General features: G+C 40.9%; 1 protein-coding gene across 14 annotated transcripts in view; it reads right to left on the bottom strand.

Moving 5' to 3' along the window:
* Window positions 1–16,176, bottom strand: part of DCLK2 (doublecortin like kinase 2) — a 179,890-nt gene that overhangs the window by 74,003 nt on the left and 89,711 nt on the right. For 8 of the 14 annotated variants that reach the window (XR_014812820.1, XR_014812819.1, XR_014812821.1 and 5 more), the window contains exons 3-4: window positions 6,339–6,441; window positions 2,203–2,304 (exon numbers count right to left, since the gene is read on the bottom strand). Coding sequence is in view for 10 of the 14 variants with exons in the window: in XM_084972726.1 (XP_084828852.1) it covers window positions 2,203–2,304; window positions 6,339–6,441 (205 nt within the window). In the remaining 4 variants the exon portion in view is untranslated. Of the gene's footprint in view, window positions 1–1,265; window positions 1,317–2,202; window positions 2,305–6,338; window positions 6,442–16,176 lie in introns of all 14 variants that reach the window. The other 6 variants (XR_002346402.2, XM_084972724.1, XM_021100647.2 and 3 more) reach the window with 1 other exon arrangement.

The following is a 16,176-nucleotide window of genomic DNA, read 5'->3' on the forward strand; positions in this document are numbered from 1 at the left end:
TTGGCTTTTAATAGTACAAAACTCTCCCCCCATTTTCCATAACTGCAGAATGGGCTGAACATACTTTTGAGTTCATATCTTTATAAAGAAGCCATTTGCACCTGAAATATGATTCGCATCTCAAAACTTGTACTTATAAGTTTAAGCTAAACTTTATTAACCCAAATTGGACTCTTGACAATTTAGGGTCCTGGAATGCAAAGATTTTCTTAGATCAATTTCTAAGCATTCCAAATTCCACTTAGAAGATTTGTACATTTATCAGACTAGGTTATGAAGTAGTTGGTCTGCAAGAAAAACATGCCTGTGAAATGTTTTTAGTTCAGTATGCTAATTTCCGTCTTCAGACCTCAGCAAGACAAAACAGGATTAATCCTAATACCTGACCCTTGAACCACACTCCCCACCTTTGTTTATTTTACTTATGTGATAAGCATCTGTAAACCTATCACTAAAGCAAAAGCTGAGAACAAAGTCTACATTTATCCTGTGGTAAACGCGGGCGTATTTATGCAAATTTCACATTCTATTAGTGTTCCTGGCATCTGAGATACTTTATAGAAAGCATACTATGATTTGACATAAGCTTAACACCAGAGAGATGCTTTTGGTTAAAATATATTGATTCTGCCAATATTTTTAGAGAGAGAATGTTGGAATGGGGAAGAAGGGGAGAAGAGCATTACAATTGCTTCTAAGGTTACTTTTATATTACCAACAACGCTTAGCCGTTTTCTTTTTACAGATGCGCCCGAGGCATATGGAAGTTCCTGGGCTAGGGGTTGAAACTGAGCTGCAGCTGCCGGCCTACACCACAGCCATGGCAACACTGGATCTGAGCCACATCTGCAACCTCCACTACAGCCTCTGGTAAGCTGGATCCTTAACCCACTGAGCAAGGCTAGGGATTGCACCTGCATCCTCACAGAGATGACACTGGGTCCTTAACCTGCTGAGCCACACCAGGAACGCTGCCTGAGCCTTTTTCAATGATACACTACTTTCCGAAGTTCCTTAGCAGATACACCCCTTGAGCATGATGCCTCTTCCAGCACCCTGTACGGTGACTACACACGGACAGGCCGTGGGGCATCTGCTGAGGACAACGGCTCTCTTGAAGCCCTGGAGGCACTCAATCCTGCACAGATGTCCACTGGTACAAGCCTGATACACTCATGGAAATGGAGCAAAAGGAAACAGAAAGGTGGCAGGAGACAAAAACAAAAACCCCGCAGAGCGACAAAGCCATCATAACCGTGGCTCACCTGGGGATTTGGCTGTCGCGTAGGCACTGGAGTAGTGGCCACCCCTCTTTACTGTACACATTCAGAATAGACAGAGGAGGAGACAGCAAGGAGAGCGGTTATTCAGCAAGTCTAAACGTGTGCACAAAAAGAAGGGTGAAACAACCCGACCCAAAGACAGCGGGTAGGTGCTAAAGAGGAAGCAGCAGAGAAGTAGAAAACCCCCCAGCATTTTATAGAGACTTCATAAAAAGGTTGCTGCTTAGACAGTCTGTATGGATACTACTTTCACACGTTCCAGATTTTCCACATGTAAAATCACGTCTTGTTCCACGATCCTTTCCGTAACGGGAAATGGTATGGGTAAAATTATTTATAATTACCATAAGCAAGCTGCACAGAATCAATACATCAAGATTTGGGGGATACTTTTTTAAAAAAGTCAAAAACTGTCAAAATTATGATAACTCTATAGGTTTAGGATCTGAAAGAAACTTGGAGGTTTGAGTCTGACGCTGAAATAAAGTGCTACTTTCCAGTAATAATTGCGGCTACTGCTAAACTGCTTGATAAAGGAAAAGCCTGGAGAAACTTATCAAGTAAATACAGATCTGGTAGGTGTGTATGTTTATATTTTAAGCCAATAAGAGCAGAAAATATCCACAATCACATAGCGCAGAATTCAAAGTGCAGCCTCCAGTGGTGGAAATGTGTTTGTAAACGTCAGAAGAGTCTAGATAAGATTGTTCTTGAGAAAATGTGTCAGAACTAAACACATTTCTTAGGACACTTATTATAACTTTGAGAATCAGACTTCAATTTGCTGGTTTAAAAGTTCTCTGTATGTGGAACCTGGTTGTATACAAGGGTGGGAGGGACCTACAGATTCCCATGAAAGGAAACCTAGGGAGACTCGCCAGCTCCCTGCATGACTGCCCACTCCTTTCCCATTAACCACCTGAAGCTGGTGATTTGCTGCGTCGTGAAGGCCCAGGGCTCTTGGATCCAGAATACTTAACAGCTGAGGAGCGGGAATAAGATGACTTCAAGACACGGCACTCTGAAAAGAAAGGAAAGTGCATTAAATAGATCTGCCTATCATTCCAACCAAAGGAAGATCACAGGAGTTCCCATCATGGCTCAGTGGTTAACGAACCCGATGAGTATCCATGAGGACTTGGGTTCAATCCCTGGCCTCGCTCAGTGGGTTAAGGATCCAGCGTTGCCATGAGCTGTGGTGTAGGTTGCAGATGCAGCTCAGACCCGGCATTGCTGTGGCTGTGGTGTAGGTTGCAGATGCAGCTCAGACCTGGCATTGCTGTGGCTGTGGTGTAGGCTGGCAGCTATAGCTCGGATTTGACCCCTAGCCTAGGAACCTCCATATGCCATGGGTGTTGCGCTAAAAGAAAGAAAAAAGAAAAAGGAAGAAAGATCACATGTTAAGATACTTTACTGCCTGGAACCATTACCTGATCATCTTTCCTATTACTGTGAAACAACTTTAATATGCAAAGCAGCTGTCCAAAAAACACCCGTGAGGTTATCTTAAAATAGACTTTATACCTTGTGACTCACCTCATTGTTCCAGACGGTGTTCTTAATAAATATAGAAATCCTGATGTCCTAACTTGATTTACACACCCCCACAACCTCATCTGCAGAGGAGCAATACAGTTTTCTTTTCCTTTTTTTTTTTTTTTTTTTTTTTTCCTGTCTTTTTACGGGCACACCTGTGGTGTATGGACGTTCCCAGGCTAGGGGTCAAATCGGAGCTGCAGCCGCCGGCCTACACTACAGCCATGGCAATGCCAGATGGATCCTTAACCCACTTAGCAAGGCCAGGGATTGAACCAGCATCCTCATGGACACTATGTAGGGTTCTTAAACCGCTGAGCCACAAAGGGAACTTCTTTTTCTTTTTTTTCCCCAAGTCGGTAGCATTGATAGGTAAAGGCTACACCAAAGAGTTCTCTCCAACCGTTCAATAATCTTTTTTTTTTTTTTTGTCTTTTTGTGATTTTTAGGGCCAAATCCGCAGCACATGGAAATTCTCAGGCTAGGGGTCCAATTGGAACTGAAGCCAACGGCCTACACCACAGCTCACAGCAACTTGGGATCCCCAACCCACTGAGCGAGGCCAGGAATCGAACCACTTCCCTGTGGAAGCTAGTAGGGTTCGCTAACCGCTGAGCCACGATGGGAACTCCTCAATAATCATATTTTGAAAGGGTACAGGAGTCTAATTTATGAACCCCTTTACTATCTTATTTTCCATCTGCCCAAATTATGAAGCATCAAAAACTAGCTTTAAACAAAAACTTTGGTCCTTCCATAAACTGCCAAATAAGTTATCATGTAGAGTACCAGAACTAATCACACAGTTAAAATAATCACTTCTAACTTGAATAATTAAGAGCATGGGTTTTGGAATCATTCAGATTTTGGACAAGTCATGGACTTGACTTTGGATCTTGGTTACGTCTGTTTTTTCCCCTCTGAAACTGGGATGAAAATAAATCTGCTTCAGAGGCTTCTTATAAGGATTAAATTAGATAGCATATTGTCTGTAATTCACATTAAAATACTTCAATTTGTACCGAAAGATTAAAATACAGGTTGGTTTTAATCTATACCCTGGAGCAATAAATTAACAAGTGAAATACGCTAATCAGGAAAATACACCCCAGGGGAGGCTAGTTAGCATATGGAGGACTCTAATCAAAACCCTATTCTGAAGGGGCTGTAGCAACCTCAGCTTAATTAGTGTGTGCGAGCGGATGTTAGAAAGTATCCCAATGTTGAAAGAAGAGGTGTGTGGATTTGTTGGAAGCTTCTTAAAGCCACTACCAGTCTTCTAAGAGCATGGTGTATAAATCTAAAGCCAGTAACGAGAACTTCAGAACCACCCCCTAAGTTTAGGAAGCAGGGCTAGGCCTGCATCCAGCTCTTAAGGGTAGGTCTTGCTCTTTGTCTGAGACTAGGTTAGGTAAATTCTGTGGATTTTGAATGAATCTTAAATTCAAGATATTATCAGAATCGTAAAAGGACAAAGTTAGAACTCTGCAAGATTACAACACGACTAACAGATATATATTTTTTTAATGTACTTGTGGCGGAATTAGATCTGAGACCTGCTTCCATTGTAAAATTTTATGACCTGACGGTAGTGATACAACAGTAACATTAACAGCAGTAGCAACAGCACATACTGTGTAATGGGCACCCTTCCAACTGCTTTACACAAATTAACTCATTTCATCCTCATGAACTCTTACGAAAAGCCCGTTATTTAAAAAAAAATTTTTTTTTTTTTGTCTTTTCTAAGGCCACACCTGCGGCATATGGAGTTTCCCAGGTTAGGGGTCTAATCGGAGCTATAGCTGCCAGCCTACACCACAGCCACGGCAACACGGGATCCGAGCCGTGTCTGCGATCTATACCACAGCTCACGGCAACGCCGGATCCTTAACCCACTGAGCAAGGCCAGGGATCGAACCGCAACCTCATGGTTCCTAGTCAGGTTCGTTAACCACTGAGCCATGACAGGAACTCCAAAAGCCCACTATTATTATCCCCAGTTTGCAGAAGGTTAAGTAGTTAGGGGGACGAAGTCAGTCAGGCACCTCTAATTATTGGAGTTCATCAGTAAACAAAACAACGAAAAACTAGGAATGGTTCAAATAGCTTAGGTAAATTTACAATGCACATGTAAAGCATGGACTGCAAGACCTGGTACATGCAGAGTTAGGCTGTTGTTCTTTGTCATCCAAATTAACTTCACCCCCTAGATTACTGAGCTTCAGTGTCTCAACTTTCAAAATGACTAATACGGACATCAAAGAAATATTATGACATGATATTAAGCTAAAATAAAAAAAGGTGCAAAATACAGGTCAGACATCAATGCACATTTTTCAGTCAACCCATGAGAAGAGGGGAGAGTATCAGCATAGATGACATCAGCAGTTCTTTTAGGACTTTCTGGTGGTATTACTAATCTAAAGTTGGGCCAGTGCAGCAGAGTATAAGACAGTACAGAAACACTTGAAGAAAGTTGGCAGCAGTGAAAAAAACAAAATAGAAAAACAAGACTAGATAAATGAGCCCCAAGCATTGGGCAAAGCAGGTAAATTACCCTTTGGTAACTGACTTAGTGGGCAACAGTAAAGAATTACATGAGCAAGTTTGGTACCACAGAATTTATCCTCTTGAATTCCTAAAAGTCTGTGGATCACTGTTTTTATCTGATGTTTCTCTAATTCTGGATTGTCAGAATCATTACAACTGGAAGGGGCTTTACCACAGGTCTAGTATTTGAAGAGCCAGGTTTCCTCCTCCATGAAATTAAAGAATGGGACTGCATTTCTAACTTCTCTCTTCCCCATAAAATGTTATATCTGTATGATATTATCTAATTTAAAGATGAAGGTGCCTTCACTATCAACTAAAATAACCACTAATACTGTAATAGGTTCACATGAATTCCAAACAGCAGAGTAGAGCAATATTCCCCAAATCAATAACCTTTGAAATCAATGAGATTACTCTTAATTAGCTGAAAACTCCATTTTTTTTGGGGGGGGGCAAATTAAGAGAAAGGGACTTTCTTATCCCATCAGTGAAAATAGCTTTATTTTTTCTGCATATACAAACAATGCATGTTTTTGTTTTTAAAAAGTTGCAAAAAAGCATTGTGGTAAAAAAGATACCCAAGACAATCACTATTAACAACTTACTATCCTTTTATGTATCTCTTTATGGAATGGAAAATGTATCATGAACTGTTTCGGGTTCAACACAATCCATATATTTAAGGTGGCATAGCCAGGCACCATTCGGGAACAAGGTAGGAAATCCACTTCTGAGGCAAAACAAAGCAGTAAAAAGAGATGGAATGAACTTGCTAAAAAATGAAAATTACGTAAATACTTGAATTATGGCTTTTTTTTTTTTTTGCAACTAGGTAAATACTTCATTAACTCACAAAGAGTCCTCTCAATGCCATCTTCAACACCCCAAACCACTTCACTCACAGCAAGTGACAATTCTAATCCTCCACTTCAGGGTTACAAAGATGGTCAATGAATGTCTTACCACTGTGATCCAGGACAAAGTCATCTTGGGCATAACGGAATTTTTCAGGTCCACATGCAATAAAAACATCGTCATCACCAAAAAAGTCTTGCAGACAAGTAACCTAAAAAAAAAAAAAAAATCATGTTCAAGAAATAAATTAGAAACATGAGAAGTGAAATAAGAGTCAACAAGCCTCAGCCATAACACCGAGTCAGAATGAAAAACTCTTTTAATAGCACACGTTTTCAAACATTTCACTCTTTGCAAAGCGTGTCCACACACTGTCTCCTGACCTCAGAACAACAAAACGAGGGGGTTGTGGCTGACATCGATATTCCTGCTTAATACACGTCTACCGGATGAACTGAGGCGTGGTATGGAGCTGCTCCTATTGGAATTGAGTTCTCAGGCCCAGAAAGCGGGTCACAGATGCCATCGCCACTGCCATCTCCTCCACCGTCACTTATGTCTGGGACGTACAGAGTTTAGGCATCGTTTAACCTGTCTGAAAGGTCTCTCTGCCTTCTCTATGTATTAATCCTCACAGTGGCCATGAGGTTGATACCATTACCACTCCATTACCACAAAGGAAAAAAGCAGATTTAAATTGTACAACTTGGCCCCGACAGGTAAGGAACAGGAGCATAGGAACTCAGACACAGTCCCTCCACTTCCACGTCTTTGCTTTAAACACCACAATGTTCCACTTGCGTGGGATTCCAGAGTTCATCTTTCTACTTTTATAGTTTTTCTAACATCCTACCTTGTTTTACAGGTGTTTATTTCTCTCAAATATCCAACTTATTTATTTTTTACACCCATATACCTAATAAATGGCTCTTAAATGGAAATGAATCCAACTTTACTTCCTTGGCCAAATAAAACAGATATATCTACCAAAGTTTAATCCATTTTCGAAAAAGGAATTTTTCATTTGTTTTTGTAATCAATGTAGCATGAAAAAAAAAACCCTGAATTTTCTAAACTATACCTATATGTCTCTGTTTGAAAAGTCCATTATTTTTAGTTGATTTTATTACAATAAAATATTTCATCTGATACTAAATGAGTGGGTATTTGACTAGAACAAATGCCAAAGTAAATAATTAAGTTGCCTATTAGGTGGAGTAAAAGTATTTCTCAAGTCTAGGGAATATAATAGATCAAAAAGGTGGTTTAATCCCCCTCCCCCTGCAATTCTTAGTTCTTCCTAATCAATTGTTTAATGGTTTCACCTGTCAATATAAGTTCAGCTTTCCAAACACAGTTTGCATAAAATGTTTGCATTGATTTAACTCAGCTTCTAGTCATTAAACACATATTTGGTTAGTTTACCATATTATATAATTGGCAAAGAGGTTCAGATTTACCTCAAATGAGTCAGCACTACTCTCAAGAACTGATGTGTCATGTAAATAAATGATATGCGGAGATAAACATGTATTTTGACATGCTCTTTTATTAAGATACACTCAGGACACTGACATAGCTCATAAAATACTAAACTCCTGTTTCCACTCATTCAACCAATTTGTATTGAGAACTTATGTGCCAGGCACCATGCTCGGTGCTATAGAGACATCAGTAAAGGAGAGAAATCTTTGCCTTCATGAAGCAAGTGTGAGTTGATGCATACAGTGCACAAGTGGGAGCTCCCACTGTGGCACAACTGGATCTGTGGCATCTTGGAAACACTGGGACTCAGGTTCAATCCCCAGCCCGGCACAGTGGGTTGCGGATCTGGCATTGCTGCGGCTGCAGCTTAGGCTGTGACTGTGGCTCAGATCTGACCCCTGGACTGGGAGCTCCATATGCCTCGGGGTGGCCAAAAAATGCGTAAGTGAATCTATGCAGTGTCAAAAGGTGCTAAGTGCCACAGAGAAAGATAGCAAGGACAGGGAGAGTGGATGTGGGCATCGGTACTATAATACTGAATAGTTTCACTGCAAAGGTGACATGTGAACAAAATAATAAGAGAGGTAAGGGAGAAGCTGCATGAATATCGGGTCAGGGGGTGTTCCAGGAGAGAGAACAGAATATGCACAAGCCTTGGCAAGTCCACAGGAAAAGGTCGCTGGAAAGGACACTCAGCTGGGAAGAATCATTGGAGGAGAAGAGGTCAGCAAGGTAAGGGAGGCAAGCAGGTTGTGTGGGGCCTTGACAGCACTGGTCAGGACTGTGGCTTTCCTCTGGGTGAGACGGGGAACCTGGGCAGGCTTCAGGGCAGAGCCCTGCCATCACACAACTTTTATGTCACAGGATCACACTGTGATCTGACTAAACCATAAAGTGGCAAGAATAGACAGCAGTGTCATTGGAGGCAATGAGAGTGGCCTGGCCAGGATGGTCTCACTGCCCCTTGGACATCGGGACATGAGAGAAGAACATGATGGCTCAGGGTTTTTGGCTTGAGCCACTACAAGGATGGGCTTGCCATCAACTCCAATGGAAGAGCACAAGGTGATGGCAAGGCTGGGGGTGGAGAGGATGCTCATGAATTCAGATTTGGAACAGGAACAGTCAAATGCCTATTAAACATCCAGGTGGAGGTGCTGGGTGGCAAGTTGGATATAAACGAATCTGAATTTCATGGAAGAGATCTGGCCTGGAGATGTAAATTTGGAACTCACCAGCATATGAATGGTATTTAATACATTGAGATCAATTAGGGAAATGAAAGAACAGAGGGATGAGGTCTAAGGCCTGAGTTCCAAAACACAGCAACTTTACAAGGTCAGGGAGAAGAAGCAAAATCGGCAAAGAAGCTCGAAAGGGAACAGCCAATGAGGGAAGAAGAAAAGTGAGCATTTATGGCTTGCTAGAAACCAAGCTAAGAAAGTGCTTCAAAAAATAAAATAAAATAAAAACAGAGCTCCCGTTGTGGCACAGCAGAAACAAATCTGAATACTATCCATGAGGATTTGGGTTCAATCCCAGGCCTTGCCCAGTGAGTTAAGGATCCTGAGTTGCCATGAGCTGTGCTTTAGGTCACAGATGCAGCTGGGATCTGGTGTTGCTGTGGTGTAGGTTGGCAGCTATAGCTCCAATTTGACCCCTAGCCTGGGACGTTCCATACGTCATGGATGTGGCCCGAAAAAGAAAGACAGACAGACAGACAGACAGACAGACAGACAGACAGACGGAGGGAGGGAGGGAAAAGTGTTTCCAGGAGGAGGGAGCACTCAGCTGGGTCAGTGTTACCCACAAGCCACTTAAGGTGAAGACTGAGAAGTGACTATAGGAGTTCCTGTCGTGGCGCTGCGGAAACAAATCTGACTAGGAACCATGAGGTTTTGGGTTTGATCCCTAACCTCATTCAGTGGGTTAAGGATCCTGCATTGCTGTAGCTCTGATTGGACCCCTAGCCTGGGAACCTCCATATGCCGTGGGTGCGGCCCTAAAAAGACCAAAAAAAAAAAAAAAAAAAAAAAAAAAGTGACTACAGACTTGAACAACATGGAGATTCCTGGGATCTTGAAGATCAGAAGTAGTCTTGGTGCAGTGGTTGAAGAGAAAGTCTAACTGTGGCACCTTTAACAGAGGACAGGAGAAGAATTGGAGACCCTGAGTACAGACAGCTTTTTCAAGGAGTTTTGACTGGAAAAGTGGGGCAGAGGACTAGGAAGGTGGCAGAAGAAGGGAGTCTGTGGTTAAAAGAGAGCTCGCTTTCAAGCAGAGAGAAATAACCGAAGTTACTATGCTGTTGAAATGATCTAGTGGGACAAAAATGGTGATGCAAAAAAGGGAGTTGCTGGCACTGCATCCCTTTGAGAGCCAACAGGATCAGCTTGCAGGTAAAAGGGCTCCACTTGAATGAGCCTACAGTCAGACAATAAAGGGAGCCAGGTGGGAGCTGCTAGGTGGGGACAGGCCCTGGGGAGCTGGTGAATTGCTTCCCACTTCACTGAAAAAACTGAGGCAAAGTCATCAGCTCCAAGTGAGGCAGGGGGAGGAGCTACTGCAGATTTGAGGAGGAAAAAAAGTGTGAAATTGCAATCTGTGATTGCGGGCAGAATGCATGGGGAGGAAAATAAGATGTGCCTGCAGGAGTCCCACAGCCTGCATGATAAACATTCGTGGCTGTAAAAGTAGGAAGCAGCTATCCAGCCTATACAGTGTTTTAGAAAAATCAAAACCTTTTAAGCTAGCATTGTTACTACTTCATGGGGTTGCACCTGACCAGTCAATAGAAGAAAATTGATAGGAACACAGATGGTACCAAGAAAAAAAAAAAAAAAAAAACCACCAACCAGACGTGCTGATAATGAGCAAATAAGAAATGAATGGGAACTTCTCTCCCTCTGCTATTGCTGATTTAAAATGCAAGTGTCTGTTCATATTTTTCACAACACAGACATGGACTGCTGTGCCCTTGCCATTACTATGTTTAAACTGTAACCTTACGACACACTAGAAACAGAAGCCCAAGAGGCAGAGATGCAAGTTGATGTGTATGATTAAAGGTGAAGCAAAACCAAAAACACAGAAGGGAAATGAGCAGATTTCAGTTCTGTTTTTGCTTTCATTGTACAGGATTTTCGCTTACAGGATTATTTAAAATATGGTATCAGCCCAGGAAGCACCGGCTCAGCAAGAGTGTTTGCTGGAAGCAGAGGACCACCCTGCTGAGCCTGCCTCCTCCCTCTAATACAGTAGAACCTTGGGGAAGATACTTAACCTTTCTGAGGCTTGGTTTCTCTGTTTACAAAATGGGCAAGAAAGCAGTTTCATTTTCTCTTTAGGGACTAAACATGATAGCGTGTAAAAGGAGCTGGTACATATTATTCCTTCATTTGCATTCATTCATGGCCTCGAATATTTTTTTAAATTTAGCTTAATGGATAGTTTTTTCTATAAGTATAAACAAAATAATAAAAGCATGCTTTCCTACAAATTCAATAAATTAGATAATTTCCCAGAAAAAAAAATCACTGACAACTTGGAAACCTTCCACTGACAGCCCTCACTTGTGGAAAATTAGTGCCCCCCAAATAAAGATATCTTAAGCTCCCTGAAATTCTGTACAAAAATGTGATTCATGTAATACAAATACATACATACATACATATATATATATATATATATATATATATGTTTATATGCATATATTAAAGAATGTCTCAGGTTAACAAACCCAACTAGTATCTGTGAAGACACAGGTTTGACTCCCTGGCCTTGCTCAGTGGGTTAAGGATCTGTTATTACTGTGAGCTGTGGTGTAGGTTGCAGATGTGGTTCAGATCTAGCTTTGATGTGTAAAGACTGGGAAATTCCATATGCCAAAGGTGTGGCCATAAAAAGCAAAAAAAAAAAAAAGTTTCTACCAACAGTTCCCTAGAATAATTACAAATGAAAAAAGATTTGACTTAAATGTAATATATCAAAGCAAACATTGGTTTATATCTATATATGTAAACAATACCTATAAGTGTCAACATTTTTTTTGTCTTTTTGCCATTTCTTGGGCCACACCCATGGCATATGGAGGTTCCCAGGCTAGGGGTCTAATCGGAGCTGTAGCCTTCAGCCTACTCCAGGGCCACTGCAACGCGGAATCCGAGCCACTTCTGCAACCTACACCACAGCTCACGGCAACGCCAGATCCTTAACCCATGGAGCAAGGCCAGGGATCCAACCCGCAACCTCATGGTTCCTAATTTGATTCGCTAACCATTGAGCCACGACAGGAACTCCCTAAGTGTCAACATTTTAAGATACTGTAGATAAACACAGAATTGTATGCAGACCAATCTAATCTTATGCTGAAATTATATTTGTGTCATACTAGGCCTCCATTACCTGCCCTGCTTAAATTTCACAAGCCTATGGGAATGCATATTTAATTGTTCCTCATAATGCCCCAAACTCAGTTGATACTTTTCAAAGTGAAATAGCTGATAAAATGCCCAGGGTCTGATGGAAGCTAAAATAATTCTCTCTCACCAACAGAAGCCACATTAAATCACTACTGTACACTCATTCAAATATTAATCAAATGCCTGCCACATACCAGGTATAAACAAAAGACAAGAAGCATACAGTCTAGTGGTAGAGATGAACAAGAAAAGGAGTAATTACCACTCAGAACGTTACAATAGGAGAATGCTGTAACAGAAGAACGCCCTGGCTGGTACAGGAATGAAGGAGCCCAAAGAAAAAATAACATGATGAAAAACATCTGGGAGTTCCTGTCGTGGCGAAGTGGTTGACGAATCCGACTAGGAACCATGAAGTTGCGGGTTCGGTCCCTGGCCTTGCTCAGTGGGTTAAGGATCCGGCGTTGCCCTGAGCTGTGGTGTAGGTTGAAGAAGTGGCTCGGATCCTGCGTTGCTGTGGCCCTGGCGTAGGCCAGTGGCTACAGCTCCAATCAGACCCCTAGCCTAGGAACCTCCATATGCCGTGGGAGCGGTCCTAGCAAAGGCAAAAAGACAAAAAAAAAAAAAAAAAAAGAAAAAGAAAGAAAAACATCTGATTTTTTTAATTCAAATATTCAATAATTTTAGAATATTCCATACATTTGGACACTTAGATAATTCTATTTTGGGGGCTTTTTAAAAAAACATTTAAAGAACATTTCTTGTTCTTTAATGCTGGTGATCTGTTCCTTTTGTCATACATTTTTAAAACTGGCATTTAACATTGAGTTACGGGCCATGTCACTAGGTCTGACTCAGAATAAAAATGCTATCAATACCACAAATAATGTCTCAAAAGTCATTCTTAACAAGGGTGAGGAAAAAGCATATCTGTTTAGAAGACCTCTTTGGTTTGCTTCTGAAGTCTTTATTCAATGCAAGAAGCTCGTCATGAATAATGGGTGTTATGCGGCTTATGAAAGCAAAATGAACACAGACAAACCAAAGTAATACTTCTGCTAAGGTACAAAATTAAAGCCATCAGCAGGATCTAATGGGGAAACATCCAACTGAGAAATAATGCATCTACAGGAGCATGTCTGTGTTTTCCAAATGAATGCGAGCCACTTAAAAACAGTAATTTTTCTACCCTTTAGTGGACAGATTAATTAGGTCAGGGTGAAATGGTGACAGCCATAATTTCAGTGCTAGTGCTTAACAGATTGCCACAGCCACTTTTTTGTTGTTTTCTTTCCCTATTTGGTTTCTGTTGAAGGATACAGAAACACATACAAAGGCTTGAAGTCTGATGAAAACACTATGCATGAACAAGGAGCATAATAAGCTCTTTCCTCCAAAGAAAAAAAGGGGGAGTGCACAGAGATGTCATCGCCCCTGGACACTCGCATTCTGAGCCAGAGAAGGTCTCCGTTTCCTGACCCCTTAGCACTCTGGGAATCTTGTATTTATGATCCTTTTCATAATTACAGATGAGTTAGTGGTAAAGCAGGTTGGATTTCTCTAAGATCACTTCCTACTCCAATGATCTATAGTCTAAAGATTTTAGTTTCTGAGAAAAGCTTGTTTATATTCTAGGACACTGCTGTCAGAAAAGTTGGGCACATTTTTTCTGAGAGAGAGAAGAAAAGGAACGCTATGAGAAGTGGGTAGATAGCAATGTCCATTTGGGATTTCTTTCCGCTCAAGTTTCAGCTTCGTATGTTCCCAAAGAAATCATCGTCAACAAAATCTCCACGCCCTTTAAATCCAGGTGTTATCTTCATACTCCATAATTTGCCCAACAGAGATGTTATCATTAAGGCAATTGCCTGGTCCTCTCTCCAGTGTGATTTCTGCACATGTAGAAGCACTGCCTTGGTCATCCCTAGAATTCTAGCACCATATATAGCACCTAGCATGTAGGATTTGTTCAACAAGTATTTGTTGAATTAAAGAAACATCCTGGGTCCCTTCCTTCCACATGGCCCTTCCTAGAGGCTCCATCTCACATTCCTTCCATTAATTCCCATCAACCCGTTACCAGGCAGGGTAGTCCTTGTTCTCAGATTTATGATGTTTTCTATGCCAAGATAATCTATAAGCTCTTTGACCACATACGTCAAACCCTATGGCTCCCTATAGGAGGTAGTCGGCAAATATCTGGTGATCAAATGTTGGCTCTAAACACCTTAAAATGCTCCTCTTAGATTATGCATGCTCTTTTAGGGATTAAATCTCATCATTATTCCAGGTGATGTGAGAAAAATTCCTTATAAAATCTACTACTACAACCATTTGGCAGAGGAGATTTAAAGCAGGGCAATTTGGAACAAAGCCTGCCATTTGGTGCCATTCAAAGACTCGAAGTTCTCTTAAATAAGGGTCTCTTGAGACACTTCCCAAGCATATTTTTATTGAAAATCTCGGAGACCTGATAAAAATGCACAAGAAACATCATAGGATCTCAGTGAGAGACAAGCTCAAACTAAATTTATCTAAATAGAGTCAGGGTCAAAATCTTAGCATCTTTGAAATGTCTCCCTTTTGGAACAAGGATCTCTCTTTATCAAATAAATAATGGCATAGTGGATATCAGAAGTAAAAAATACATGCTGGAATTTATGGATGTTCTTTGGTTTTAACTGTGTTTATGTGTACATATAAAAGAAAAGAGCAAGAGGGAGAGAACAAGAGTTCACATCTCCTGTTGAAATCAAATGCTTTCACTACCAGAGTTCGGCTTTAAAAGGTGGCCTCCACTGAAGACTAGCTAAGCAATAACTTTTTATTTTTTTTCCTATCTTGCTTCCAAAGAGGATCTGAAGGAGCACGAGGAGGGAAAAAAGCTCAGGAAATGGATTATACTTAGGACTGAAATTGTTATATAGGCCTTTAATGGAATTATGTTGACATCCTTGCTTTTGCCTTTCCCAAGAAATGCTCACATTACAAGTCATAAATTGCCAAAAGAGAACTGCATTTAATTTTGAACCCCCCAGACTATGCTACCATATATAATTTTTCTATCATGGAAACAAACAGAAATGTAAGTTTTTTTATGATGTAAAAAAATTGAAGCAATTTTAGTATACAATAAAGGATAACCTAGTAACTGCTTGAGCCATTATCTTCCCGTTTCTACTGTGAGCAGAGGACAATTAAAAAAACAAAAAAAACAAAAACCACCTGAATAGATATTTGAAAGCTATAAATTCAGCAGACTGACTTCACCATAACTAACATTCTCCCAAACACACACACCACCACCCCCTTTTTTTTTTTTTAACCAGTTCTTTCTCTGGAATGCAAGTTCTGCTTAAAATGAACAGGGAAATCATATCCAAACAAAGAAATAAGTCACTTGGTTCCTCCAAAATGCCAGGACAACATCCAGAAAGAATTCTCAGTATTTAGTCAGCAAGCAGGGGCTTGGATTCTCCCATTTCTTTCCCCCCTACTCCAGAATACAATCAGCAGAAATAGCCGGCTTTGTTCCCAGGAAAATGTTGGCTGGCCTACAGTCAGGGAAGGACTGCTTTCTAGAGCAAAAAAGAATGCTACTTAGAATAGCAATGTTTTTTCAGCTTCCTGTAAAACCATTCAGCCCAGCACTCATCAACCCTGTGGCTGCCATGGAAACAGAACTGAAGCTAAAAGATGACAGAACTTACAGTAAAGGGCTTCTCAGTGGTATTTGCAGGCAACTCCCTCCGTTTAGTTTGCTTTCATTATAAAATACTGGACCTAACTTTCCTTTTCCCACTGTGGCCTGCCCGTAATAGAGAAAATTCACCAGTCAAGACTAATCACAGAATCCTGAGGCCAAACATTTGGTTTCAGGAAATACCTCTAATAATAGGATGCAAAGACCTTGAAAAATTCACAGATAGTAGCTACCAAATGTATACTGGTTGGAGAGATAATGATTACTCTTCCTATAAAGGAGATAGTTTCTTTTTTTTTTTTTTAAAGGAGATAATTTCTAAGCTGATCCTCTGACA

The sequence above is a fragment of the Sus scrofa genome, chromosome 8 (genome assembly GCF_054392235.1).
Source record: "Sus scrofa isolate SSC_HxYL_T2T_F1_AM1 chromosome 8, Sscrofa_HxYL_maternal_Yorkshire_Landrace_v2.0, whole genome shotgun sequence".
Lineage (NCBI taxonomy): Eukaryota > Metazoa > Chordata > Mammalia > Artiodactyla > Suidae > Sus > Sus scrofa.